Source organism: Dermochelys coriacea, chromosome 27, assembly GCF_009764565.3.
Source record: "Dermochelys coriacea isolate rDerCor1 chromosome 27, rDerCor1.pri.v4, whole genome shotgun sequence".
NCBI classification, from domain to species: Eukaryota; Metazoa; Chordata; order Testudines; family Dermochelyidae; genus Dermochelys; species Dermochelys coriacea.
In genome coordinates this window covers 14,744,872-14,770,615 of record NC_050094.1, presented here as the reverse complement: position 1 = coordinate 14,770,615, position 25,744 = coordinate 14,744,872, and the positions used below count along the sequence as shown (strand labels likewise).

General features: G+C 66.3%; 1 protein-coding gene across 1 annotated transcript; it reads left to right on the top strand.

Moving 5' to 3' along the window:
* Nucleotides 1-1,176: 1,176 nt before the first annotated feature.
* On the top strand, nucleotides 1,177-25,744 carry LOC122457634 (inactive phospholipase C-like protein 2). Its single transcript, XM_043503395.1, is given in 8 exon segments — nucleotides 1,177-1,398; nucleotides 13,460-15,825; nucleotides 15,827-15,947; nucleotides 16,217-16,354; nucleotides 16,356-16,421; nucleotides 16,953-17,028; nucleotides 20,708-20,817; nucleotides 24,469-25,744. Coding segments are annotated over 8 exon segments (3,201 nt in total). The 5' UTR covers nucleotides 1,177-1,260; the 3' UTR covers nucleotides 24,655-25,744.

The following is a 25,744-nucleotide window of genomic DNA, read 5'->3' as shown; positions in this document are numbered from 1 at the left end:
GGGGTGTCTGGGGGGTGCAGAGGAGGGGATGTAGATGGGGTGGGGGTGTCTGGGGTGGGGGGTGCAGAGAAGGGGGTGTAGATGGGGTGGGGGTGTCTGGGGGGTCCAGAGAAGGGGGTGTAGATGGGGTGGGGGTGTCTGGGGTGCAGAGGAGGGGGGTGTAGATGGGCTGCGGGGTGTCTGGGATGGGGGATGCAGAGAAGGGGGTGTAGATGGGGTGGGGGTATCTGGGGGGTGCAGAGAAGGGGTGTAGATGGGGTGGGGGTGTCTGGCGGTGCAGAGAGGGGGGTGTAGATGGGGTGGGGGAGTCTGGGGGGTCCAGAGAAGGGGGTGTAGATAGGGTGGGGGTGTCTGGGGTCCAGAGGAGGGGGTGTAGATGGGCTGCGGGGTGTCTGGGGTGGGGGGGTGCAGAGGAGGGGGGTGTAGATGGGCTGCGGGGTGTCTGGGATGGGGGATGCAGAGAAGGGGGTGTAGATGGGGTGGGGGTATCTGGGGGGTGCAGAGAAGGGGGTGTAGATGGGGTGGGGGTGTCTGGCGGTGCAGAGAGGGGGGTGTAGATGGGGTGGGGGAGTCTGGGGGGTCCAGAGAAGGGGGTGTAGATAGGGTGGGGGTGTCTGGGGGGTCCAGAGGAGGGGGTGTAGATGGGCTGCGGGGTGTCTGGGATGGGGGATGCAGAGAAGGGGGTGTAGATGGGGTGGGGGTATCTGGCGGTGCAGAGAAGGGGTGTAGATGGGGTGGGGGTGTCTGGCGGTGCAGAGAGGGGGGTGTAGATGGGGTGGGGGAGTCTGGGGGGTCCAGAGAAGGGGGTGTAGATAGGGTGGGGGTGTCTGGGGTCCAGAGGAGGGGGTGTAGATGGGCTGCGGGGTGTCTGGGATGGGGGATGCAGAGAAGGGGGTGTAGATGGGGTGGGGGTATCTGGGGGGTGCAGAGAAGGGGTGTAGATGGGGTGGGGGTGTCTGGCGGTGCAGAGAGGGGGGTGTAGATGGGGTGGGGGAGTCTGGGGGGTCCAGAGAAGGGGGTGTAGATAGGGTGGGGGTGTCTGGGGTCCAGAGGAGGGGGTGTAGATGGGCTGCGGGGTGTCTGCGGGCTCGGATCCCTAGCCCCAGCGCGGCCGGGGGTCAGGCTCGGAGCTCGGGGCCGGGCTCGCCTGGGGCCCGCCCCCCGCCCCGCCCCGTCTCCCGGCAGAGCCGCGCGGGGCTGCGGGGCGCTCGGGGCGGCGGAGCCTGGGGAGCGGCCCCGCCGCGGAGCCCCGAGCCGGGGATGGCGGACGGGCCCCGGGGCGGGGGGGGCTCGGGCTCGGGCTCGGGCTCGGGCTCGGGCTCCGGCTCCGGCAGCAGCCGCGAGAACTCGGCGGAGCGGAGCCCGGTGCCCGCCGCGCCCCGCGCCAGCATCATGAAGGTGAGACCGGGACCGCGGCCCCCCCGCGCCCCTCCCGGGCCCCCCCCGCATCCCCCGGTGGGGACCCGCATCTCTCCTCGTCCCGCCGGGACCCGCATCCCCGCTCCCACCCCCGCATCTCTCCTCGCCCCCCCGCAGCCCCCGCCCTCCGGACTCTGGGACCTACATACCCCCAACCTGTCTGGGACCTTGGGGCCCCATCACCCACCTCCCCCTGGCCAGGACACTTCTTTCCCCACCCCCCGACGGGACTCTCATTACGCCCCTCCCCCCACATCTCCCCTGCTCACCTGGCACCTGTCTACTATCCCGCACCCTGCCTGCCCCCCCATCCTGTGTCCTCCCTGCCTGGATGGGACCCTCTGTACCTGGGACCCCCCCTTCCTCTGGGGATCCCCCTATCCAGAGTCCCCCGCCCCAGCTCCTGTTTCCCTCTGGGATTCCTTCCCCCCTCCATTCCCTAGGGCTAACCCCCCTGAGCCCTCCTCCCCTGAGCTAACTGATTCCCCCTCCCCCCACCAAACTGGGGTGATCCTGCCCCAGCCCCCACCCCATCTCCACTCCTTCATAAATGGCTCCTCCATTGGGGCTGACTGGGGTGGAAAGCGAGGGGGGAGCAGGTTGGTGGGGAGGGCAGGCGGGGCGAGGGGGCCTGGGAGAGCTGTGGGGGGCTGGGGGGCCTGGTTCGGAGGGGCTGTTGACTTGTTCCCACCCACGAGGGGCTTCCCCTGGCTGGGGGCCGGTACCAGGTTCAGCAGATAGGGGCTGGGGGTCTTGCAGCCTGGTCTCTAGATGATGCTGAGCTATGGGGGCTTCCCAGTTGCTCACAGAAAGGCTGGGGGCGAGGCCCCCTATAGGCATCTGTCCAAAAGGCGCTGGGCCCCATGGGGTGTCAATGCGGATTGGCTCTGGATTGGCCTCATGTGCCTGTGAGTGGGGGAGGGGGCCTTGCACAGTGCATACAGCTCCCCGCGGTCCCTGCCCTGGGTGTCCCTGGAGGTTTGTCTCGTTTGCCCCTGGGGGAGATGGGCAGCGCCAGAGCCCAGGGCAGCCAGCAGATTGGTTTGTCTCGGAGCCTGCTTGGGTTGGCAGCGAGGCCTGGCACGGGCCGATCCCATTGGGTTCAGGCCCTGGGCTGGCTCGTGAGGCTCTGGGGTTGGCATTCAGGCAGGTGCGCACAGCACCATTGCCGGGTTTGGCTGCTGGGTTGTAAGCTCCTTGGGACAGAGCCTGTCTCGTTGACGCCCCCCGGCTTGCCATGCACAGGGCCCCTGGCAGCCCCCAATCGCCTGGTGTCCTGATGCAGCAAGGCTGGGTTTGGAGGCTCTGTTCAGAGTGAAGTTCCAGGCTGTGCATGGGGATGGGACGTTGCTTCTGAGTTCTGGGGGCTTCACCCCCTTTTCCTTGGTGGGTTGGTGCTTCCTGGTGGAAGGAGGAACTTTTGAGTGGCTCCCTGCCTGACCCTCGCTCTTCTCTTGCTGGAACGTCGAGGGAGGGTCTGAAGGTGCCCCCGGTGAGGACGGCCCCGGGGCCGGGGGTGGAGGAGAGTCACACGTGTATTTCTAAATCTGTCCCCCAGTTGTGTCTGCGTCACCATTGCTGGGCTGTGCAATAGGTCGCCTTTGTCCGGAGCCCGCCTCCTCTCTTCTCACAGCCTATTTTAAGATGAAATTGCCGCTGCGCTATTAATACCTGGCATGTGGGCTGCTGGCCCCTGCCCACGTCTCCTTTGTCGAGCACCGCGTTGTCTTGGCAAAGGGAGCGTTCGCGGTCCTCATAACGTGCGTACAGGGCGATTACAGTGCGATTGTTCCCTGTTCTCCAGGCAGCTGAGCAGCCTCATTGTGTTCCCGGGGCCCTTCGGGACGGGGGTGGGAAGGTGGGCACATGAAATGGCCCGGGAGCCGCTCCCCGAACACTGTGCTGGCCAAGGTTCCCAGCGGTGCCCGCAGCACGACTGCAGCCAGAACCCTTCACAGCTCTGCCCTCGTTCTCCACCCGACCGGGAGCTTGCTGAGCTGATTTCCCTGGTTCTGGGAGACGTAGCAGGGTTCTGCTGGCCCATGGTCCATCTCATGGACTTTAAAGCCAGACGGGACCCCCGTGATCATCTCGTCTGACCTCCTGCCTGTCGCAGGCCCCACCCCTCCTGCAATAGACCCCTCACCTCTGGCTGAGTCACTGACGTCCTCAGATCAGAGATTCCACCGTTGATGCCAGGGTAAACCTGCCAGGGACCCGTGCCCCTGTTAGCCTGCAGCCAAAGACTGGAGAGCAAAAATGCCCACAGAGTATCTTACTGGTGGCCCGAGAGTCTCCCCTGGAGAGGCCCTTGGGCCATAGAGGCAATGGGGGGCATATTGCTATGGGATGGTGCCCTGTCTGCAGCCAGCGATCGTCTCTGCGGCTGGGGGTGCAGGGACTGGGCGCGTCTCATCTGAGCTAGCGGCGCTGCAGGAGCTGGCTCGATCTACATGAGGGTCTTACGGACAAGAGGCAGGAATTTGCTGCCTGTGCCCCGAAGGACACGCTGAGGAGCATAACTGTCCCCTCTGGCCTTCATATAGACAAATCGAATCCCTTCTCTGAGTCCCACTGAGTGACTGGGCACCCCAGTCCCCTTACCTTGACGATCTCCTGCCGCTGTGAGTTCCACGGGTTAGTTCAACGCTGGGTTTGTCTCTACCCTGATCCCGAGTGTGCTCTCCTCTGGATGGTGGGATGGGGAAAGGAGGAGTCCGGTCACTATGTGACATGGCTCCTCGCTGCTTGCTCTGGAGGAGGGGCTGGCTGTCAGCATGGGAAGGGCAGTTCTAGGAGGGGTGGGCAGCTGGTTGGAAGAAAGGCCGAGCACTCGGACCAGGCCTGTCAGGTTCTGCCTTGGGCCAGCGCCCAGCACAGGCCTCGTGGGGCAGCAGTAAACCTCTACAGCGCTTGAGTGCCCCGGGGCAGGAACCCCCCTAGACCTGACCACCCCTCCCCGGGGGCTGTGGGGGCGGGTATCTCACAGGCTGGGCACGTGTCAGCCCCTCGCGGCGGGCAGTAGCTGGTGCTGCTGGGGAGCATGTGTGTCGCTTTCTCTTTTCTTGGCAGGAAACAAGCTCCTCTAGAAAAGCCCTGGCTGAGCCCAGCCGCCTGGAGGGGGGGCGCTGCCCACCTGGGCTTCCCGTGGCCATGGGAGGATGAGGGGCTCCTGGCTGGGGCCGAGGGGCAGCCACCTGCTTTCGAGTAACGTGCCACGGCCCCCACTGCCCTGGAGCTGAACTCAGCATAGGGCCTTGGCGTCTCTCCAGCATCCAGTGGGCCAGGGCAGCTTGGAACCTGGTTTCTGTTCCCAATTCTGCCTGTGGGTGAGGGCCCCGCCTGCCTGCTTGCATCACCTCCTCTGTGACCGTATTAGCTGAGCTTCCCGGGGTGGTTCTGGGGCCAGCTGCTGAGGGTTGGCAGACGAGCAGTGGGGTGGGGGTCTGGCCCAGGAAGAGGCAGGGCATTCGGTTACTGTAGCCGTGGGGGCCCGCTGCAGTGGCTGTTAGTGCTAAAACGTTAACCCCAAGGCTGGGATCTTGTGAATGTCCCTCTCGGACTCTTCTGCGCCGTGGGATGGCGGGGGGGGCACCTCTTGCCGTGAGCCAGGGGCCCAAGTGGTGATGAAGAAGCCTCTCTGATACCTGTGTGTCTCCCCAGCAGCATGGCCTGCAGTCTGAGCTCTGGGCTGCTGATGCAGACCTGCCCCAAGCCAGCCATGGCTTAACCTAAGCTGCTTTCAGTTCCTCTATCTCTCACGGTTACCAGCAGCCGAACCCAATGGGGTGTGAACGGGATGGGGAAGGGGGGCGGGCAGGGGAGCCGCCAGATCAGTTACTTAAGGGAATGTCCCACAAGATTCCTATGCAAGTTGCACAGAGCTTGATGCCAAATCGGCTCACGGGGATTCGGAGGCTAAACCAGCGAACCTGGCTGGAGCCTGATGTGCGGGAGGTCCCTGGCCATGGAGCTGTGGCAGGTACGGCATCAGGCATGGAGAAAGCCCGGTGTGAGTGGGGAGCTGGTGTTTTGGAAGGGGCCTGGCACTGCCCCAGTGCCTGAGGGAGACCCGGAGGGGACATCCTGGGTTGTTCTGGCCCGTGTGAGTGGCTGAGCTCGGTCCCAGAGTGAGTGGTGTCGGCTTCTGGAACTGGAGTCTCTGTCCGTGCCCTCCTGCAAAAGCCTCTGTCTTGTGCCTGGCCTTGCAGGTGTGACTGGGCTTGCCACTCGCCCTGTGCCCCAGTGCTGCATGGGGCCACGCGCCCCGTACTGCTACTGGCTGCCAGGGATTCTCTTTCCTCTGCAGCATCGACAGCTGCAGCATCCAGACCTGGCCCCTTCTCATCTTAGCAGGAGCCTGGATTCCCTGAGCCGCCTCCCAGGGCTTCCCACGGGCTGGGCTGTGCATCACTCAGGTACCGGCTGGCCTGATGTGAGGCTTCCTCTTCCTGCCCTCCTGCAAGGCTCATGAAACCGCTGGCAGGAGCGACCTCGCTCGGCCAGAATCAGGCAGCATGTGGTTAGCTCCATCCTGTACCGGGAAGCGAGTCTCTGAGCTGTCTGCAAAGCGCTTGGAGGTGCTGGGGCGGAGTGTGCCGCTGCATGTGCCGAGGGGGGGTGTCTGGCGTGGGGAGGCCGAGTCAGGCTGGCATTAATCTGGCTACCCTGAAACCCATCACCTCATGTCCCGGCATCCCCGGGCCATGCTCTGGAGCTGCTCCCCACGAAGGCAGGCAGGACTCCGGGGAAGTCTCCTCTCTGGGAGCAGCCTGTCTGCAGGACACGCAGCTCACCCGACTTCCACCTTCCTGGGTCTGACCTCGGAGCATCCAGCATCCTCTGCCCCTCCGTGCACTTCCCACACCGAGTCCGCCCAGGCGGGGTCCTGGGGGGGCCAGAGGGTCCTGCCCCCCAACTTCGCAGTCAGATGTGACTCTCAGCCAGCCAGTAAAACAGAAGGTTTATTAGACGACAGGAACATGGTCTAACACAGAGCTTGTAGGTACAGAGACCAGGACCCCTCAGCTGGGTCCATTTTGGGGGGCAGTGAGCCAGACAATCCCGTCTGCACTTCACTCCATGTCCACAGCCAGCCCCAAACTGAAACTCTCTCCAGCCCCCCCTCCTCTGGGCTTTGTCCCTTTCCGGGGCCAGGAAGTCACCTAGTTCCTTTGTTCTCTAACCCTTTAGCTCTCACCTTGCAGGGGGGAAGGTCCAGGCCATCAGTGGCCAGGAAACAGGGTGTCGGCCATTCTCTGTGTCCAGACCCCTGCCCACACCTGCCCTCTAGGGCTCTGCAATGATCATACACCCTTATCCCACCACCTAGATACTTAAGAACTGCACGGGGGGAAACTGAGGCACCCCCACAGTATTCAGAAGAAACATTAAGAACAGTCCCGCTTTGTCACACCCCACCCGCAGATTGTGCCCCAGCTAGGCAAGGGTTCCCTGCTGACTGTACTGGGAGGGCGCCCAGGCATTGTGGGGGGTGTCAGCCTGACATGTCCCCCCTGCAGTCGGGTTTCTGTCCAGTCACGTGGACTGTAGGCCTGGTTCCCTCTGGCAGGCGAGGACAGGCTTGCGGGGTCACATCTGGCTTGGAGGCTCCGGCAGCCGTTTGATCAAAGCAGTTCCCCGCCCGGTGGTTCCTTTCCGGGTAGATTTCCTGTTTTCTGTTCTGGGCCAGGGCAGGGTTGTGGGTGTGGGGCGAGCGGGGCGGTGCCTCTGGGACTGGGTGGAGGCTGGGCCGTGACCCCATGTGTGCATCCGACCCTTCTGGGAACACAGCCACCATGCCTGTGCAGGCGGGTGCGGGAGGGGAGAGAGCTCCCTGCCTTGGATGGGGCTCGGAGCTTCGCCCCTGCGCTGAGCGCCCCTTCCAGGCTGCTTGGGGTGCAGTGATGGGCGAGCTGGTCTCTGCTCTCCATGGGACCCATTCTCCCCCCGCCCACGCTCTGAGCTCCCCTGGGTGTTCTGCTCAGGAGAAGTGGGTGCAGGGCGGGCTGGGAGGGGGTTGGAGCATGGGGCCTGCTCAGGGTGAAGGGGAAGCACCCTCTGATTGCCAGCCAGCCCCCCACAAACTGGAGCCAGGATGAGTGTGGGGAACCCTCCAAACGCTTCCTGATTGTTCCCTGAGCTGTGGAGGGAGCCAGGCCACCCCCCCCCCCCCGAGCTTGCCACTCGCCCCATGGGAGCAGGGAGGTCTCCCAGGGGTTTGTCTCGGTGTCCCATAGCTGTGCCTGGCTCTGGCCCGGGGGCCGGTGGATGGCACCAGCAGAGGTGTCACCCCGGGCATAGTAACCATAGTGATGCCGCGTTCTGTACCTCCCCGACCTGACTCGTCCCTCCGAGATCACGCCGGGCTGCTGATGTCCCGCTGGGAGCCCTCCTGGCACCCTGTGGACAGGACCTATGCTGGCCAGTCTGCCACGTGGCCTATTGGCCAGCCTAGTCCAGACTCCCTGCCTCGGGGTGGGGGTGGGGCTGCAGCGCCTGGCCCAATGGGGCCCTGATCCTGGCAGGGGCCGCTAGGTGCCCCCAGAATGGTGTGCAGGCTCCCCTAGTCCTGCACCTCCTGCCCCCGGCTAGGACCTCGCGGTCCAGCTGGTGCAGGCTCGGGACTTTTGCTGCTGGCCCTGGGTGCTCTGCCCGCTTCATGGTGCCTTTAAATACTGTGGCCTCTGGCCCCCAGGCCCTGCAGCATCCGAGGCTGGAGCCTCGACAGGGGGCAGGGTCTCTGCCAGGCGGGAGCCACTGTGGGGCCCTGGTGCCCAGCCCCATAAGTAAAGCAGCTTTGGCTGGGCCAACAGCGGGTGTTTGTCTTGGGGAGGGCGCAAGGGCCCAGTGGCGGCTGGTTAGTTCTGGCCCGGTAGGAGCTGGGAGCCGGTGCCTGGCGCACAAGATGCTGCTCATGCTGGCTCCGTGGCTGAGTCCGGTGCAGCTTGGCAGTGACCAAGAGCCGTGACCTCTCCTGTGGCTGGTTGGGGGCCCCTCGTGGGTTCAGCTTTTTTCCCAGCAGGGCCAGCTCCCTCGTTAACAGCTCTGGCTCCTGGTGCGACGGGCCCCATCTCACGGGCGGACGCCGGGTGGAGTGGAGGCTGCTGTCCCTGGCGCCGGGCTGGCTCTCCAGAGCAATCTGGCAGCGAGGGGGGAACAGAAACCAGGGGATGCAAATGGATTCTGAAGCTGGTAATGGCATGTGTGGGGGGTGCCCGTGCAGTGGGCCCCAGGCCCGTCGACGTCACCACTAGCCGGTAACCGAGAGCAGAGGAGGGCACCAGCTCTCAGCTGGGGTGGCCCCGGGCTCCACCTGCTGTTTTCATGTCCCACCTTACCCTGCGTATATGCTGCTGGGCTCTGGTTTGGAGTATTCCTGGGATCTGTGCAGCCCCCTTTTGGACCCCTGTGGGCTGGGTCGGCCTGCGGGGGGCCGTGCCGCCAGCTGGGGATGCTTGGGCCCAGTGCTCTGGCATCAATAAAGGGATGATGCAGCCTAATTAAATCAACAAGGCGTCTGTGCAGCCAGCGCTAGGGCCAGGTCTGTGTCGTGCTGCCCCGGGCTGCAAGTGTCTGCACAGTGAGGGGGCCCGGCTCCTGCCAGAGTTGGGGACATTGGGGGGGGGGGGATTGTGTTCTGCGGTGTCTGTACCTTTAACATAAAATATCCGCCAGTTCCCCTCACGCCCGACCCGCACCCCTCTGACATCCCAGCCCTGGGCTCCCCCCGACCCCGCTCTGCTGGTGCCCCTCATCCCTGACCCTCTGACATCCCAGCCCTGGGCTCCCCCTGACCCCGCTCTGCCGGTGCCCCTCACCCCCGACCCTCTGACATCCCAGCCCTGTACAGCGGCTCCGTAATCGGAACAGCCCCAGTTTCTGCTGGCTCCAGGGACGACCAAAGGCGGGTTGGGTGCTGGTGCCCTCCCAGCAGGTGCTTTTACTCTTCCACCCGGGAGTGGAGTCCCGGGGCTCTGCAGGCACCTCGGGCTGGTACCCCCTGCCTAGCAGATGCCCCACCCCTTTCCCCTTCCCCCCAGAACTCAGCCCCCCAACCTGGAGATTTTGTCCTTTCCAGGGAGTTTCTATCCCTGCGAGAGCAGCATGTGAGGCTTCCAGCCCAGAGTGCCAGGGCCAATACACAGTATAGAGACTGCCCGTGTGGCCAGGCTGTTTCGGGAAGGGAGGGACCGATGCACTGACCCGGGCCAGGGAAGGGGGCAGCATGTCTGGGAGGCGCCAGCCACGGGGACAGGGCAGCTGGCTGCTTTGCCTGAGGCTTTGGTCACTGCCACTCTGGGTTGCCCCAGGCCTGGCTCCTGAGAGCAGCCCCCGGGGTGTGGGTCAAGCAGGGCCTTCTGAGGGCAGCCGGTGTGTGTTCCCTGTGGGCCTTGGCCTGGGGGTCACAGGGCAGCCCCGTTAGGGCAGCGACTCCCTGGGGTCGCTCCTGCTCCAACACAGCCCTGCCCGGGGCGGGGGCCAGGTCCCAGTGCTGGGCCCTGCTGCCGGGCCAGGCTGAGCGGCAGCCTTCAGCGGGGCCTTGGGGTGGAAGGTGGCCTGGCCTGGGGCGGCCCTGCTGTGCAATGAGCCCGAAGGACCAGCCCCCCTCCCTGTCCCCCAGGGCTGGCTTTGGGGGACACCATGGTGAATGGGCCCCATGCAGGAGGGGCAGGGGCCTCTCCGGGTAGCAAGCTGGGCAGGCCAGGGGTGTCTGCAGTTTTCTTTTCCCTTTGCGGTGCCAGTCGGATGCGGGGTACCTGGGGTCTGGCATGGTGCTGCGGGGGGTGGGGGCAGGACTGAATCATAGCACCAGGGTCGTTAGCGCTGATGGGCTAAGGGGGCTGCAGGCACATCCATCCCTGGGGGGAGACGGGGGCAGGTTCACGGTGGGGGCAGGGGCCCATGTCAGAGCTGGGGCCGAGCTGCTCTAACCCCAGGTCTGCTGGGGCAGCCGTGCTGGGCTGGGCCTCTCCGTGCAGGGCGGAAGCCCAAGTGACCAGGCCACCAGGGGAGGGCAAGCGGCCCCCGGCCTTGAAAGGAAGGAAGGAAGGAAAACGGAGCTAAAACAAGCTGGCCAGGCAGGAACCTCTCCCCACTGGACCATGTGTGGGGGGCTGGTAGAGCCGGGGGCTCCCCTGGGGTGGGGGCTGCTCAGTGCCCAGCACAGAGAGCCCTGACCCTAGTGGGCTGCAGCTGTTCGAGTGGCCGAAGCAACCTCCCGTCCCCCCAGGGCTGAGGGGACCCTCCACTGTCAGGGCATCCTCCTGGCTGAGCGAGCCACGTGCTACTGGCTCCGGGTCTCTCAGCCGCAAGAGTGGGGTGGGCAGCACACACATGGGGGTCCCTTAGCTGATTGTGACAGTGACATCTGGGTACCTAGCAGGGGGGGGGGAGTTCAGGGGGGCCCAAGCAGGAACCTTGGATCAGACCGCGCCAGCTGCTCTTGTTTGGAAAATCCTCTGGATTAAAAGGGCAGCGAGTCCTGCTGCAGGGGATGGCGGGGGGCTCAGCAGAGCCATGTAGGGGAGACACTGGCTCCACGCATTTCTGCTTGACAGAGCTAGGATGGGTCAGGGGGATCAGTGAGGACCAGGGCTGGGCTAGCAGGGGGCTGCAGGTCGGGAGTGAGGGGCACTGGCAGGGCTGGGGAGCCCAGGCTGGGCTAGCAGGGGCTGCGGGTCGGGAGTGAGGGGCACCAATGATTCCTGTCAGCTCCTTTGTGTCTTTGCAGTGTCCCGTTGCTGCTCATTAGCAAAGGCCGCGCAGGGTCCAGCCCTTGAGCTGGGAGCTGCCCTTGGGGCTGGTCCCCCCCACCACCTGCCCCACGCAGCCTCGTTGGACCAGCCTCTGCGGATGGGGCCTGTCTGTGGAACTGGCTGCTGTGTCCTTGGGCTCCCATCCGTCCCCCCCACCCCCGTTCATCGTTTATGGGCAGCAGGCCCTGAGCCTGGGCCTTGATGGGCCTCGCAAAGCCCCCCCCCGAAGGGTCTCCCCCCCCCCCCCCCCCCCCCCCCCCCCCCCCGTGCCTGGTGTGCTGAGGGGTCTGGTTTGCTGAGAACCAGCTGCTCCCTGGCCCCCGCCTCCCTTATCTCCTAGGAGCAGCCCTCGGAGGCTTCCCTTTGAAGAAACCCCAGGCAGGATCTGCTTATCCCAGCCCCAGCTGCTCTCTGCCCCCCTGGGGCCTGCCCAGCCACCAGTGTCCCAGGGGCTCCCTCGAACCCCCCCCCAAGATGAGCCAGGATCTGCCACGCCCCAGAGCCGCTTGGAAAACACCCCTCGGTTTGGCTGGAAAACTCAAAACCCGGTGGTGTTTATCCCTTGAAATCCCCCAAGCTTTCTGCCTGCCTGGGGGCATAGGTGTGTCCGGGGGCCCAGCAGCCCCCTCTCCATGGACCCAGCCAGTGCCAGTACCCCAGAAGGGCTTCCAGCCGCCCCCAGGAGCCACCCCAATGCCACCGCCTTGGCACGGCCCAACCACGTCCCTCTCATTCCTCCCCTTCAGCAGGGGCAGGAAGCATTTGTGCCCTGCCCTTGGTCCCAGGGATGGGGCAGGCTGGGGGAGCACCCCGCTTGGTGGAGCCGAGGAGGGGGTGGGGAAGCAGGCTGGGAGAGCATCCTGCTCGGTGGGGCTGTGGGGGCTGGGCGGGGGGCAGGCTGGGGGAGCACGTCCGGGAGCGTTTCAGGGTCACAGGGCTATTTTGTCTCTCCAAGGCCTGAGCCAGAGAATCACCTTGAGACAGAGCTGTATGGGGGAGGGGAGCTGGAGCCGGGATCCCCCCCTCCGCCCCCCAGCTGCTCAGTGTGGGTGGCTGATCGTCTATGGGATGGTCGGTTCCTTCTACTCCAGTTTCTGCTCGCTGGAATCTGGGTCCTGGTGCCCATTTGGGCATTCATTCTGGGCTGCAGGTCGGGAGTAAGGGGCACCAGCAGAGCTGGGGGGCAGGACTGGTTAGCCCTGGGGTGGGATAGCAGGGGCTGCGGGTCGGGAGTGAGGGGCACTGGCAGAGCTGGGGGGCTCAGGGCTGGGCTGGTAGGGGGCTGTGGGTCGGGAGTGAGGGGTGGGACTGGGGAGCCCTGGGCTGGGCTAGCAGGGGCTGCAGCTCAAAGGAGAAGCAAATCCAGCCAGATGGGGGTCCCGGGGTGCAGGGTCCGTGTGCGGTGGCATCAGGAGCACATGCCGTCCACGGGGAACCGGGAAGGGCCCTCGGGAAGGCGTCTCCTGCCCCCGGGTCCCAGAAGGAAGAGCTCAGCAGCCGGCCGGCAGCGAGAGGAAGGGGGCGGGGGTCCCTGTGTGGCGGCCATGGGAGGATGTGCCCTATATTTAGTTCAAAGGGGCTGTGCTGGCTCCGGCCTTATCAGGCTCCTGCCCCTTGCCAGGCGGAAGGAGGGACAGAGGCTTTGAGGCAGCTGTGGTCGAGCCCCCATCTGGCGGCTGGCTGGGGGGTCACTGCCGGGGCCCTGCAGTGCAGGGGTGTCGGTTCTATCTGGCCACCTCTCAGGAGATGGACCCGCTGCGCTGAACAGAGCTTTCCCTCCGGAGCAAAACCAACCGTGGCAGTAATGCAGGCAAGAAACAGCCCCCCCCCCCCCCCGAAGGCTGCACTGTCCCCTGTGCGGCTGGCAGGCTCCCTGAGGGGCGTCGAGGGTCCTGAGTTTGCCCCCCAGCCAGTTAGGTGCTGGGAGCTCAGGGTTTGCGTGGCCCCGAGGTACAAGGAGAAGGGACGTGCCCAGGGTCACTCAGCAGGGCTGTGCCGGAGCTGGGCCTTCCTCCCAGGTCCCCGGCTTGAGCCGGAATGGCACCATCCTTCCTCCCGTCTGTGCTCTGCTTCGAAGGAGCCTGCCGGCTGCTGGCAGCAGGGGCAGGAGCCCCATGCCAGGCTCTGCTTTCAGCCTGGGTCCCATGAGCAGACGGCGCTCGCCCCAATCCCAGTGTGGGGTGTCGCTCCTTGCCCCTCTGGTCTCCCTCTGTGCAGCCCGACCCATGGCCCAGCCTGTCGGTCCCTGCCCCGGGCCTGACTGCAGTGTTCTCCCCCCACAGGACGGCTCTCGCCAGAGGCTGGTTCAGAAGAAGACGGTGTCCTTCAGCACCATGCCCCACGACCGGAAGATCAACAGCACGGTGGCTTGCATCTCCTTCATGCTGGAGGGCTGCGAGATGAAGAAGGTTCGCTCCAACTCCCGCATGTACAGCCGCTTCTTCCTGCTGGCCCCTGACATGCGCGACCTGCGGTGGGAGCCCTCCAAGAAGGACTCAGAGAAGGCCAAGATCGAGATCGAGTCGGTCAAGGAGGTGCGGGTGGGGAAGAAGACGCCCGTGCTGCGGAGCAATGGCCTCTCCGACCAGTTCCCAGACGAGTGCGCCTTCTCCATCATCCACGGCGACAACTACGAGTCCCTGGACCTGGTGGCCAGCTCGCCCGACATGGTGAACGCCTGGGTGATGGGGCTGAGGTACCTGGTGTCCCACGGGAAGCACACGCCGGAGGCGCCCGAGGCCGGCCACCCCAGCCTCCGGACCTCCTGGATCTCCTCGGTCTTTGAGGTGGCGGACCTGGAGAAAATGGGCCAGATCCCCGTGGCCCGGGCCGTGCAGCTCATCAAGGCGCTCAACCCGGGCATGAAGGCCTCCACCATCGAGCTGAAGTTCAAGGAGCTGCAGAAGGCCGGCGAGCAGCCAGGGAGCGATGTGGCCTGCAACCTGTTCGTGGAGGCCTATTGCGACCTCTGCACCAGGCCCGAGATCTTCTTCCTCCTGGTCCAGTTCTCCAGCGACAAGGAGTCGTTGGGGCTGAAGGACCTGCTGACGTTCTTGGAGGTGGAGCAGGGCATGGAGGGGGTGACCGAGGAGACGTGCCTGGAGATCATTGGCAAATACGAGCCCTCCAGCGAGGGCCGGGAGAAGGGCTACCTGGCCATCGACGGCTTCACCCGCTACCTGCTCTCCCCGGACTGCTCCATCTTCGACCCGCAGCACCTCCGGGTGTGCCAGGACATGACGCAGCCCCTGTCCCACTACTACATCAGCTCAGCCCACAGCGCCTGCCTGCGGGAGGACAGCTCCTGGGGCAGCGCCGGCCTCGGCGGCTACGTTGCAGCCCTGCGTATGGGTTGCCGCAGCCTGGAGCTGGTGGTGTGGGACGGCCCGGAGGGCGAGCCCCTGGTCTCCGGGGGCCGCTCGGCTGCCTCCCGCGTGGCCTGTCGCAGCGTGGTGGGCGTGATTGACCGGTACGCCTTCGAGGCCTCCGAATACCCCCTCGTCCTGTGCCTGGCTGTGCGCTGCTCGCCCGCCCAGCAGAGGCTGTTGGCGCAGTGCCTGCGGAAGACCCTGGGCGCCAAGCTGTACCTGGACCCCCCCGACCCCGAGGAGGCCTACCTGCCCTCCCCAGAGACTCTCAAGGGCAGAGTCCTCATCACGGGCAGGAAGCTGCAGCCCAGCTGCCACGAGAGCGAGGGGGAGGTGACGGACGAGGAGGAGGGCCCGGAGATGGGGCAGTGCCCGGGCGAGGCCGACGGGCAGCCGCCCGCAGGGGGCGGGCGGCGCAGGCTACGGCTGAGCAGGGAGCTGTCGGAGCTCGTGAGCCTGTGCCAGGCGGTGCCCTTCCGGGACTTTGAGGCCTCGCGGCGCGGGCAGCGCTACTGGGAGCTCTGCTCCTTCAGCGAGGTAGAGGCCGGGCGCTTCGCCAGTGAGTGCCCCGCCGAGCTGGTGAGCTACAACAAGCGGTTCCTGTCGCGGGTCCACCCCAGCCCCCTGCGCATCGACGCCAGCAACATGAACCCGCAGGACTTCTGGAAGTGCGGCTGCCAGATGGTAGCCATGAACTTCCAGACGCCGGGGCTCATGATGGACCTGAACGCAGGCTGGTTCCGCCAGAACGGGGCCTGTGGGTACGTGCTGCGTCCCGCCGTCATGCGGGAGGAGGTCTCCTACTTCAGCGCCAATGCCAAGGACTCGCTGCCCGGCGTGCCGGCCCAGCTGCTGCACCTCCGGGTGATCAGCGGGCAGAACCTGCCCAAGCCCCGGGGCTCGGGCGCCAAGGGCGACGTGGTGGAGCCCTACGTCTGCGCCGAGATCCACGGCATCCCGGCCGACTGCGCCGAGCGGCGCACCAAGACGGCGCTGCAGAGCGGGGACAACCCGGTCTTCGAGGAGAGCCTGGAGTTCCAGGTGAACCTGCCCGAGCTGGCTCTGCTGCGCCTGGTGGTGCTGGACGACGACTACATCGGGGACGAGTTCATCGCCCAGTACACCATCCCCTTCGAGTGCCTGCAGAGCGGCTACCGCCACGTGCCCCTGCGGTCCCTGGCCGGAGAGCTGCTGCCCCACGCCACCCTCTTCCTGCACGTGGCCATCGCCGACCGGCCCGGCGGGGGCAAGGGGCAGCGGCGGGGGGCGCTCCAGGTGCAGGGGCCGGTGGCTGCGGGAGTACACCTCCGCCAAGACCACGGGCATCAAGCCCATCGACGAGGTGTTCCGCACGGCTGGCCAGCCGCTGCGTGAGGCCACCGACCTGCGGGAGAACATGCAGGTACCGCGCCGGGCCAGCAGCACAGGGGCTGGGGGCAGGACGCCTGGGTTCTCTCCCCCTTGGGGAGGGGAGTGGGGTCTAGTGGGTTAGAGTGTCTGGGGGAGGGGTGGGGGTCAGGACGCCTGGGTTCTATTTGGAAGGCCCCCCATATAAGGCCTCTGTTAGTGCCCCAGGCTAGGCTGTGCAGGGCTCCTAGCTGGGGGCTGCAGCCCTGCCCTCCCCACGCAGCGTGCCGTGGGGTGTCCGGCTCACTGTTTCTCCATCTCCAGAACGCCCTGGTCTCCTTCAAGGAGCTGTGCGGCCTGACGCCGGCGGCCACCATGAAGCAGTGCATCCTGACCGTGGCCACGTGGCTGCTGCGCAGCGAGAGCGCCCCCAGCGTGACGCTGAACCTGGGCGAGCAGTACCCCCCCCATGGAGGCCCAGGGGCCCGTCCCAGAGCTGCTCCGCAAAGTGCTCACCACCTACGAGACCGTAAGCACCCACAGCCAGCCCCAACCCTGGCTGAGCCGGCTCCCTGCTCGGGCCGTCCTGGCCTGGCCTGGCCCCAGCAGCAGCCTGCGGCACGCTCGGGGGCGCAGGTGGCCAGGCCAGATTGACCAGGAAGTGCCAGCCCCCCTCCAGGACGGGAAAGCGAGGTCCCAGCATGGCCTGGTCCCGCCATCTGCCCTGCTGGCAGCCGGCCAGACGCGAGTCGCTTCTGCAGCCGAGACCCTGCAGCCCCCTTGGGGTCCAATAGCCAGGGCAGCCCCTGGGCCCCTCGTCCTTGCGGGGTCAGACGCCATCCCGGCAGGCGTCCCCCGTTCAGAGCCGGAGCCGGAGCCGTTTCCTTCCTTTGGGCTCCCAGGAGCCCGGGGCACCTGGCCCAGGCATTGCTGGGAGCGGGGAGGCCTGTTCCGGTGGCGAGGCTGGGGGGAGCCTGCGTGGACCGGTGCAGGAAGGGGTCACCCGGGTGCCGGGCTGTCCCCCGTCCTGCTCCCTCACACCCCCGTCCTGCTCCCACAGGCGATCCAGACCAGCCGGACACTGATCGAGTCGGCCGACGCTGTGCACGGGAAACTGATGCAAGCCCAGCAGACGGGTATGTGCTGCCTGGGGAGGCTGGAGGCTGCTGGGCCCAGCTGCAGAGCGGGGTGGGTTTGGGGGCCCCGACTCCGCTCCCCCCAGGGTGCTGGGGGGCTATGGGCACCTGGGGCCACAGGCGGGTGGCCTTTGTGCTGGTCACCAGTGACACCTGCTGGCAGGACGAGGTGCGGCGCTAATGGGGCCTCAGCACCCCCGTGGCTGGAGGTTACCTGGCCCGCCCCGTCCCCCTGCCCTCCCCGGGGCTGGATGGGAGCCGGCACCCCTGGAAGGGAAAGACCCCGGGCCCCAGCCGGCCCGGCCTGGCCGATGGACCTGGTGGCTCCTGCTGGGGCGGTGACCTTGGCGCTGGCCGTGGGGGAGCCAAGGCCTCCTGCTGGGGCTGAACGCTCCACGCCCGGCCCCAAGGGAATCTGCCGGGCTCTGCACTGCCCCTGAGCCCCGCCCGGCCGTGTCTCCTGTTTCCCAGGACAGCAAGCGGAGGAGCTGTGGCTGCAGCTGTGGGCAGGGAATGGGGCTGGGGCGTGTCGGGGGCAGGTGTATTTGGCTCGACACAGGGGTGTGCGTACAGGGCACGGCTCTGTCCCCTCTCCTGGCTGCTCCCAGCTGAGACACCTGATCCGTGGAGCGAGCGCCTCGGCCCCAGAAATAGCTCCCTGCCGCCACGGGGGGGCCAGGGCAGGAGATGGAGCCCACCCTGCACCAGGAGCAGGGCCCCAGCGCCCAGCACTGAGAGGGAGCAGAGGGCCGCCGAGGGGCCGGCGCTGGGCGAGCGGAGCGCTATGGGGGAGGCTGACGAGGAAGGAGAGAGGAGTCGTTAACTGCCAAACCCTGGAATATAATTAGCATCAGAAATAACAGAGTGGGGCTGACGGCGTAAGTGGCAACGGGGTGTTATGGCATAAAAGACACGGGGCTGAACGCACACAGGCATGTGCTGCTCTCAGGCTGTGCCAGTGCATCTCCCTCCTGCCCCCCACTGGGCTCCCCCAGCTCTGCCGGTGCCCCTCACTCCTGACCCGCAGCCCCCTGCTAGCCTGGGCTCCACCCAGCTCTGCCTGTGCCCCTCACTCCCGACCCGCAGCCCTGGGCTTCCCCCCCAGCTCTGCCAGTGCCCCCCACTCCCGACCCGCAGCCCTGGACTCCCCCCCAGCTCTGCCAGTGCCCCTCAGTCGGTGCAGTGCTGGCCATGGGTCATTGCATCCAGGAGGGCCATGGCGGAGGCTATGGCCAGCAGGGCTGGGGGGCAGAGCGCCGCGCCCTGGCTGGCTGGATCCTCGGGGAGCATCAGGAGCGTGGAGCGCTGTAAATAGCCCGGGATTAACGGGGGTGAGGCAGAGCGTGGGTCCCAGGGGGCCGGCCAGCTGGGCTGGTCAATCCCTGTCCCCCCAGCCCAGTGCCCCACAACCTGCCCTGCTCCCCAGCATGAACCCTGACGCACAGTGCTGGGGGCCAAGCTCTGCCCAGATTCCCCCAGTATTAATAACCCCAGTGGGGGGGGGGATGCTTGATGGCAGATGGGCGAGCCGCAGCGTGTGGGCCCATAGCCGGCACTGGATGGTGGGGGACACACGTGCTCGGGGCGCTGTGCAGGGGGTCCGCTTAACCCCTTATGTGCTGGCCTGGAAGCAGGAGAGTCCAGCAGGGCTGGCTCAGCACAGGGGGGAGGTTACTGCGGGGGCTGCACCTCTTCACTTAGTGAAGAGTCACTGGGGGATGGGGTGTCGGTGTGGGGGTGGGGGCCGTAATGGTATCGGTGAGAGATCTCTGAGGGCCATGGTGTCAGGGTTTTTGGAGGGGGGGTAGAGTATCAGTGTGGGGTCTCTGGGGGAATGGGAGTTGTGCTATTTGTGTGGGGATGGGGGCCACGGTATAGGTGGGGGGGACAGGGTGTTGGTGTGGGCGTGGGGGCTGTGATGATGTTGGTGGGGGGTCGCTGTGGGGGATGGGGGCCGTGGTGGTATCGGTGGGAGGTGTCTGAGGGTCATGGTGTAGGGGTATTTTTGGGGGGTATGGTATCGGTGAGGGGTCTCTGGGGAGATGGAGGTTGTGCTATTTGTGTGGGGATGGGAGCCACGGTATTGGTGGGGGGGGCGTGGTGTCAGTGGGGGGTGTCTGGGGGGAGCTGCCTTTGCTGGTTAGTGCCCGTAGCTCGCTGAGCGGCTCGGCAGGTGGCATGGAAGAGGGGCCCCCATGCCCCACGGCCCCTGAGCGATCTCCATCTGCTGCCCCAGGGGCGTGAGGGGGCTACATGCCCATGCATGGTGCTGGCGGCCCCCCCGTCCCAGGACCCATTGCGCCTGGTGATCGCTGGGGCTCCCAGCCCTGCCCCATGGCCCGGGAGGCCGACACGGACGTTTCCCGTCGGTTCCCATTAGCGCCAGCAGAGATAACGAGCCGGAGCCCTGCGCTAATGAAGAGGGATCAGTGCGGGGGACAGGCAGGGCCTTGTGTGAGCTCCCACAGGGTGGGAGGGACTTTGGGGGGTTACAGGGCTCCCCTGGGGAGGGGTCGCTGCCCTCAGCCCGTGGGATCCCCTCCCCCACAGGCAGCTTCATGGCTGGTGGCGGTGCCCGGGCGGGATGCGGGGGGGCGGTTCTGCGGGTGACTCCCTGGCTCCTTGCTCAGCAGAGGTTTGTGGGGGGGGCGGCCTTGGCTGCTCCCTCCCCCGCCAGCTCTCGAGGCCGTTCCCTGGTCCCCGGCACGGAGGGCGCCAGGACGCGGCTGGAAGCTGCTGGCTCGGGCGTGGGAGGCCAGCGAGTCCATGGGAAAGGCCCCTACTGGGGGCGCTGCACCTTGTCCCCTCCCGTGCAGGGGCCCCCCAGCAGCACTGCCCAGCGAAGGGCTCGGATCGGGCATGGTGCTACCCCCCTGGGGCGACTCCTCCCTACGCAGCTCAGCCCTGGAGCCCACCTGCCTGCTCCCAGGGGCACAGACCCCCCAGCCACAGCTCGGCTGCCCCCAGCCACCATCCCACGGTGCTCCCATTGGAGTTCAAGGCACTCAGAGCCCAGGTCTCCCACATACGCCCCATCCATGCCCACAGGGCACTGCCCACCCCCACGTCGGCCCCGGGGCCCTCGCCTGAGACGGAGAACACGGGAACCTGCTGCTGCTCCCTGCAGGGGTGGTGACAGCTGCCACCTGGGCCCTGCCCTGCCGCCGGCTGGGATCACACCTGTCCCAGCCCTCGGACCCGCTGAGCCGGGCATCGGGCATCCTGCATGTCCCCTGGGCTCTGGGGCTGCTCTGACTTGCACCATGACTGCACCCAGGGGCAGCTGAGCGCCTGCATTACTGGGGACCCTCCTTTGTGACGTGGAATTCCCTTGTTTCCAGCTCCGCAGAACTGCCTGAGTGGGGTGCAGTACACAGTCCTGGATCTCTCCTGACCCCAGCCCCACCTGCCAGCGGAGGTCCCCAGCCTGGCATGGGCTGTCTGTGCCCCACTGCTCTCCCCTATCCATGGGCTCTTCTGGGGCAGCTCCGTGTCTCCTTGTGCAGCCGGGGCACCAGCGAGCAGCGCAGGGCGATCTCCGTACGGAGCCAGCTCTGGGCACCCTGACGCTGGCTTTGCTGTGTTCCTGGCTGCCTGGCTGCTGTGGCCCCTCCTGTCGGCGCCAGCAGCTCTCCCCACACAGCTCAGCGTGACGGCTCCCCTCTGCTCTGCTCCCCAGGGATGGATTTCCACAAGGAGCTGCACCGCCTCGAGGCCAAGGAGGGGCTGAAGGGCAGGAAGCTGCAAAAGGCCCTGGAGAGCTTCGCCTGGAACATCACAGTGCTGAAGGTAACACCGGTGCCTGGCCCAGGGCGCTGGCTGATGGGGGTGGGGGATTCCCTCTAGATTTTTGGCTGCGGTGGTTTTCTCTTGACTCAGTTTCCCGAGGACCAGTGGGACCGAGAGCTGGGATTGCTGGTCCCACCTCTGCCACTGGACTCCTGGAGCCCATCCCCTCCCGAGGTCTGTTTCCCCACCTGTGCCTGGGACAGGTGAGGGCTGAGACCAGCTTGATGGGGTGAAGCTCTAGGCCCTGCTCCCGGGGGTGGTGGAAAAGTGATGGCGCTGAGCCGGGACGCTGGAAGAGTGATGCCCATGCTGAGCGTTCGCATCGCCTCCCTACGTAGCAAACCCGGCCAGATTCACATGCCCCTAGGACAGGTGTTATCCCTGCTTTCACGGGGGAAACTGAGGCACAGGGGAGGGAATTCCTTAAGGCCACACTGAGAGTCAGTGGCGGATCCAGGAATGGAACCCAGGACTCCCGCTCCCCTCTTGTGGTGCCAGCACTGGCTATGGCCCTGTGCATCCTGCCGGGATGGTCCCAGCTGCCTGCAGTGGTGTGTGTCTCCCCCCTGCCCATTGATCTTGGGACCTGGGGCAGATTCTCGGCCTGTCCCGACCTTCCAGGCCACTAGCTCCCAGCCCAGCCTTGCCCTGGGCCCTGCTGGGTGCCGGGTCACGTGGCAGCGCTGAGACTCCCAGGGATTGGAGCCAGCAGGGCTGGGCATAGTCCAGGCTGCTCACAGAGGGGTGTGTTGGTGGCCGGGGCTGGTTCCCTCAGCCTGGCTGTTTTGTCCTGGTGTCTGCAGCCTGCCGGCTCCATGCCCCCAGCCCAATAGCCTCTGCTCTCTGGGAGCCCTTCCCAGCCGCTCCAGCACCCACGGGACTGTGTCACCCATTCAGCATGCGCGTGTTGGGCTGAATCCCAGTCCTGTGTGGGGAGTGGGGCTACAGCCCCCCAAGGGCTGGCCTGTGTCACCGAGTCCCGGGCGATGCTCTGGAGCTTCTCCCTACGAAGCCAGTCAGGACTCTGGGGAGTCTCCTCTCTGGGAGCAGCCTGTCTGCAGGACACACAGCTCACCCGGCTCCCCCCTTCCTGGGTCTGACCTCAGAGCATCCAGCATCCTCTGCCCCTCCGTGCGCTTCCCACAGCGAGTCCGCCCAGGCGGGGTCCTGGGGGAGCCAGAGGGTCCTGCCCCCCAACTCCGCAGTCAGACGTGACTCTCAGCCAGCCAGTAAAACAGAGGTTTATTAGACGACAGGAACATGGTCTAAACCAGAGCTTGTAGGTGCAGAGAACAGGACCCCTCAGTCAGGTCCATCTTGGGGGGCAGGGAGGCCAGAGCCCCATCTGAGCCTCCCCCCATTTCCCTAGCCAGCTCCAAACTGAAACTCTCTAACCCCTCCTCTCCTTTGTCTCTTTTCTGGGCTAGCAGGCCACCTGATCTCTTTGTCCAGGCAGCAGGAGCTCAGAGCTGGGCCTGGAGCCATGGGGCAGCGAGGCCCGGGACGTGCCTCAGGGCTCTGGGGGGCCGATGAATGCAGGGAGGGTGCGGTGCCCTGTGATGCTGGCTTGCACTGGGCTCTCCCATGTGCTCGCTCTGGCTGCCTGGGCTGGGAGTGCCGGGGTGCACACTGGTTTCCAGCAGTGGCTCTGGGCTGAGCTCCCAGCCCGCCCTGCCAAGAGACTGTCCAGCAAGGATCCCTTGAGCTGTTCTTGGGGCGTGAGGCAAACCCCGGCATCCTGGCGTCCCCCCCAGGCTTGGCTGCCACAGTTTGGCTCACATGGTCTCTGCTGGGCTGTGCAGGGGGGTCCATGGGGCACACACAGGTGAGGACAGCTTTGTGCCCCCTGGACTGGGCTCTGCCCTGCCTGGGCCCGGACTGGGGCCCCATTGTTCTGGGCGTGGGGTGGGCCCTGGGGAGGCCCGGGCCCTGCTCGCGTGGGACCGTCAAGGGCAGGGTGGATCAAGGTGCTGTACGGTGATCCCGTGCTGCCATCTAGGGGCTCTGTGGGGCACAGGCCGTCTTGGGGAGCGAGCATCCCTTGGAGTTGGGCGATGGCTAAGGGGGCCCTAAGGTGCTGAGCTGGGGAGAGTAGGGGACAGTGCCACACGGGCGTAGGGGCCAGAACTGGGGGGGCTGCTGCACCCCATGGCTCGACGTGGTTTCCATCATGTGCAGGGTTGAGTTTGGTTCAATGGCTCTCAGCCCCCCCCCCCACTGTACGAAGTGTTCCCGTGCCCCTGGCACACGGGTGGGATGCTGGAGGGGCCATGCCTGCGGCGAGTGTGGTGCCTGCAGCTGCCGGCAGAGAGGAGAACAGCCTGCTGCTGCCGCCAGCGAAGGGAGCTGCTCCCCTGGCTCGGGCGCTATGCACCCAGGGTCGCGGGTTCGGCCCCAGCTCACGGCGGGGAGTTCCCAGCACCGTGCCGACAGCTGGGCTCTGCATCCTGGCTGGTTCTCGGGGCTCCCCGTCCCTGCCCGGACAGGGGCTCTGTGAGGACAGGCGCACGCCAGGCTGTTCTGGTGCCACTGCCCGGAACCGCTTCCCACCCCTCCCCCCACGACACCCCACCGCCGCTGGGCGTGTAAACGCTGCCTCCTGCTGGCCGCTGCCTGCTCAGGGAGCCAGCTGGGGCTTGGCCACGGGGGGCGCAGAGTGGACTCCAGGTGGCACCAGAGCAGTAGCCCATAGGGGCTAGTGAGCAGCGAAGGGGGCTGGGTGTGGCTGGGGCCCTGTATATGCCAGGTTGGGCAGGGGACCCCCAGCCCCAGGCTCTGCTGGCGCCTGATAGCAGGGCCCCCCCACATGCCATGTAAATGCACCTCGACCTGGAGCGATGGGGGACGCGGGGATGGCGTCGCCTTAAGGACCATGTCAGGCCAGCCGTAGGGTGTGTCCACTCCCCTCAGGGCCCATGGGAACTGAGCTTGCAGGGCCCACAGCAGGATTGGGCCTGCATAGGTAGATCTCCGCATTTATTGTCCACTCTTGGTGCCACTTGTGGGGTGGAGCCTTGTCCCACCGGGGGGCTGGACTGAGATCCCCCTGCCCCCCGTTCACCCCACAGAGGCCACGGGTGGGTGGGATACCAGCCTGTGCTGACCCGAATGCCTGGAGCTGGCTGTGAGGCGGGTGTGAAGGGGGGGACTTGCTGTCACGTGGCTGACCCATGAGCCAAGGCGTCAGGGACTCAGCCGGGGGTGAGGGTCCGTGCAGGGGGTCAGATGAGAGGATCACACGGCTCCCTTTTGGCCCCCGAGGCCACGGACAGGGCTGGGGCAGGGGGACGCAGCTTATCTCATGTCGGGACAGGGGTTGTGCTTTAGGGGGCAGTGACTCTGCCTGGGGAGGGGAACTGGTTCGGCGGGGTTAGGGTCTCTGCGTGTCGCACGCCGGACCCCCCTCCCCACAGCCCAGGGGCCAGCACCCGCTGGCGGGGGGGAGCCCCTGCCCCTTGCTCTCCAGCCACTGCAGGAGCGATGTGCCCCTGGGTCCAGGCTGCTCCCCCAGAGCACAGAGACCTCAAAGGAGCCAGGCCCCATGCCTGTGCTGGCTCCGGCCCCGTGAGTGGGAGTGCCCATTGGGTGCTGTACTGATGGGGTCCCCCCTGCCCCATACGCCCCCTGACCTGTGGCCTTTCCCCGCTGCAGGGCCAGGCAGATCTCCTGAAGCAGGCCAAGACGGAAGCTCTGGACAACCTGTGGCAGATCCACAACGCAGGGCAGACGTGTGGCATCGGCAGGAATGGCTCTGCCTCCCCCGACCTCGCCCGGGCCCGAACCCCACTGGAGCCCATCTCCGAGGCAGAAGGAGGCAGTGACACCGGGTCCTGCTGACCGGGGGGCAGGGCATGGGGGCCGGGCATGGGGGCCAGGACTGAGCCCGCGGCTCCTCCATCGGCCGGGGCCCCCAGCGCTCCTGCCACGGACCCAGGATTGGACGGGCACCGGCCCTGCCCCAGGCTCCAAAACTCCCAGGCCTTTGACCGTGCACGTGGAAGACAGGAGCCCGGCTGTCGGCGGGGTGGGGGCTGCCCGGGCCATCCCAGGGCGATCCAGACGGGTTGATTCGGGTGGGGGCAGAGTTAGCACTCACACCAACTCCCCATGTGACGGTACCCCCCGGCTGCAGCTGGGCCGCCCTCCCCCCACCAGTGCAGCTGCAGCCGGGGGGTACCGTCATGTGGGGAGTTGGTGTTCGCCCCACGATGGAACCTCCCTTTGGATGGCATCTGCACTGCAGGGTTATGCCAGCACATTACAGAGCGTCGCTGGACCCCCCTGGGCACCCAGCTTGCGGACATGGGGGTCTCAGAGAGGGGCTCTCTGGGCACAGAGCGGGGCTCACGCCTTCTCTGTCTCACCACCGGCCTGCAAAACTCCCGCCGCCCCCGAGGGTCCTGGCTGAGGGCTGGGCTCTTTGCCTGCTCTGGGCTCAGCCTTGAGCCTCCTTCCTTGGCCCAAGGCCGCTGAGCTGCCATGGGGCTGGGAGGGGTCATGAAAGTTCCTGCTTTTCCCAGCCCCCCGCCCTCCTCTGGCCCATCTGTCCCAGAGAACGTTCCTGGATGGGGCTCAGGGGCCAGGCAGCCGACAACCGTGCCCTGGCTCATGGGCTGCCTCCCCAGCCCCACCTGGGGGTCAGGGCCCAGGGCTCAGCTGATGAGCTCAGCCTGGAGCAGGGCCTGGCCATGGGGCTGGGCAGGGAACTGCGCCAGGGGGTCAGGCGTGATTACAGGGGTTCCTGCTGGGGTGAATCGGGCGGCAGGGTGGAGTCCCCGAGCGATAGGGGGCTGCCCAGCCCAGCGGGAACCCGAGAAACCAGCACTGAGCCGGGTGGGGTTTCCAGACAGGCAGCAGAAGCTGGGAGCAGCCCCCCTCCGGGCATTCAGAGCAGGGTCAGAGTTATAAAGAGCAAACCCCAAGCTGG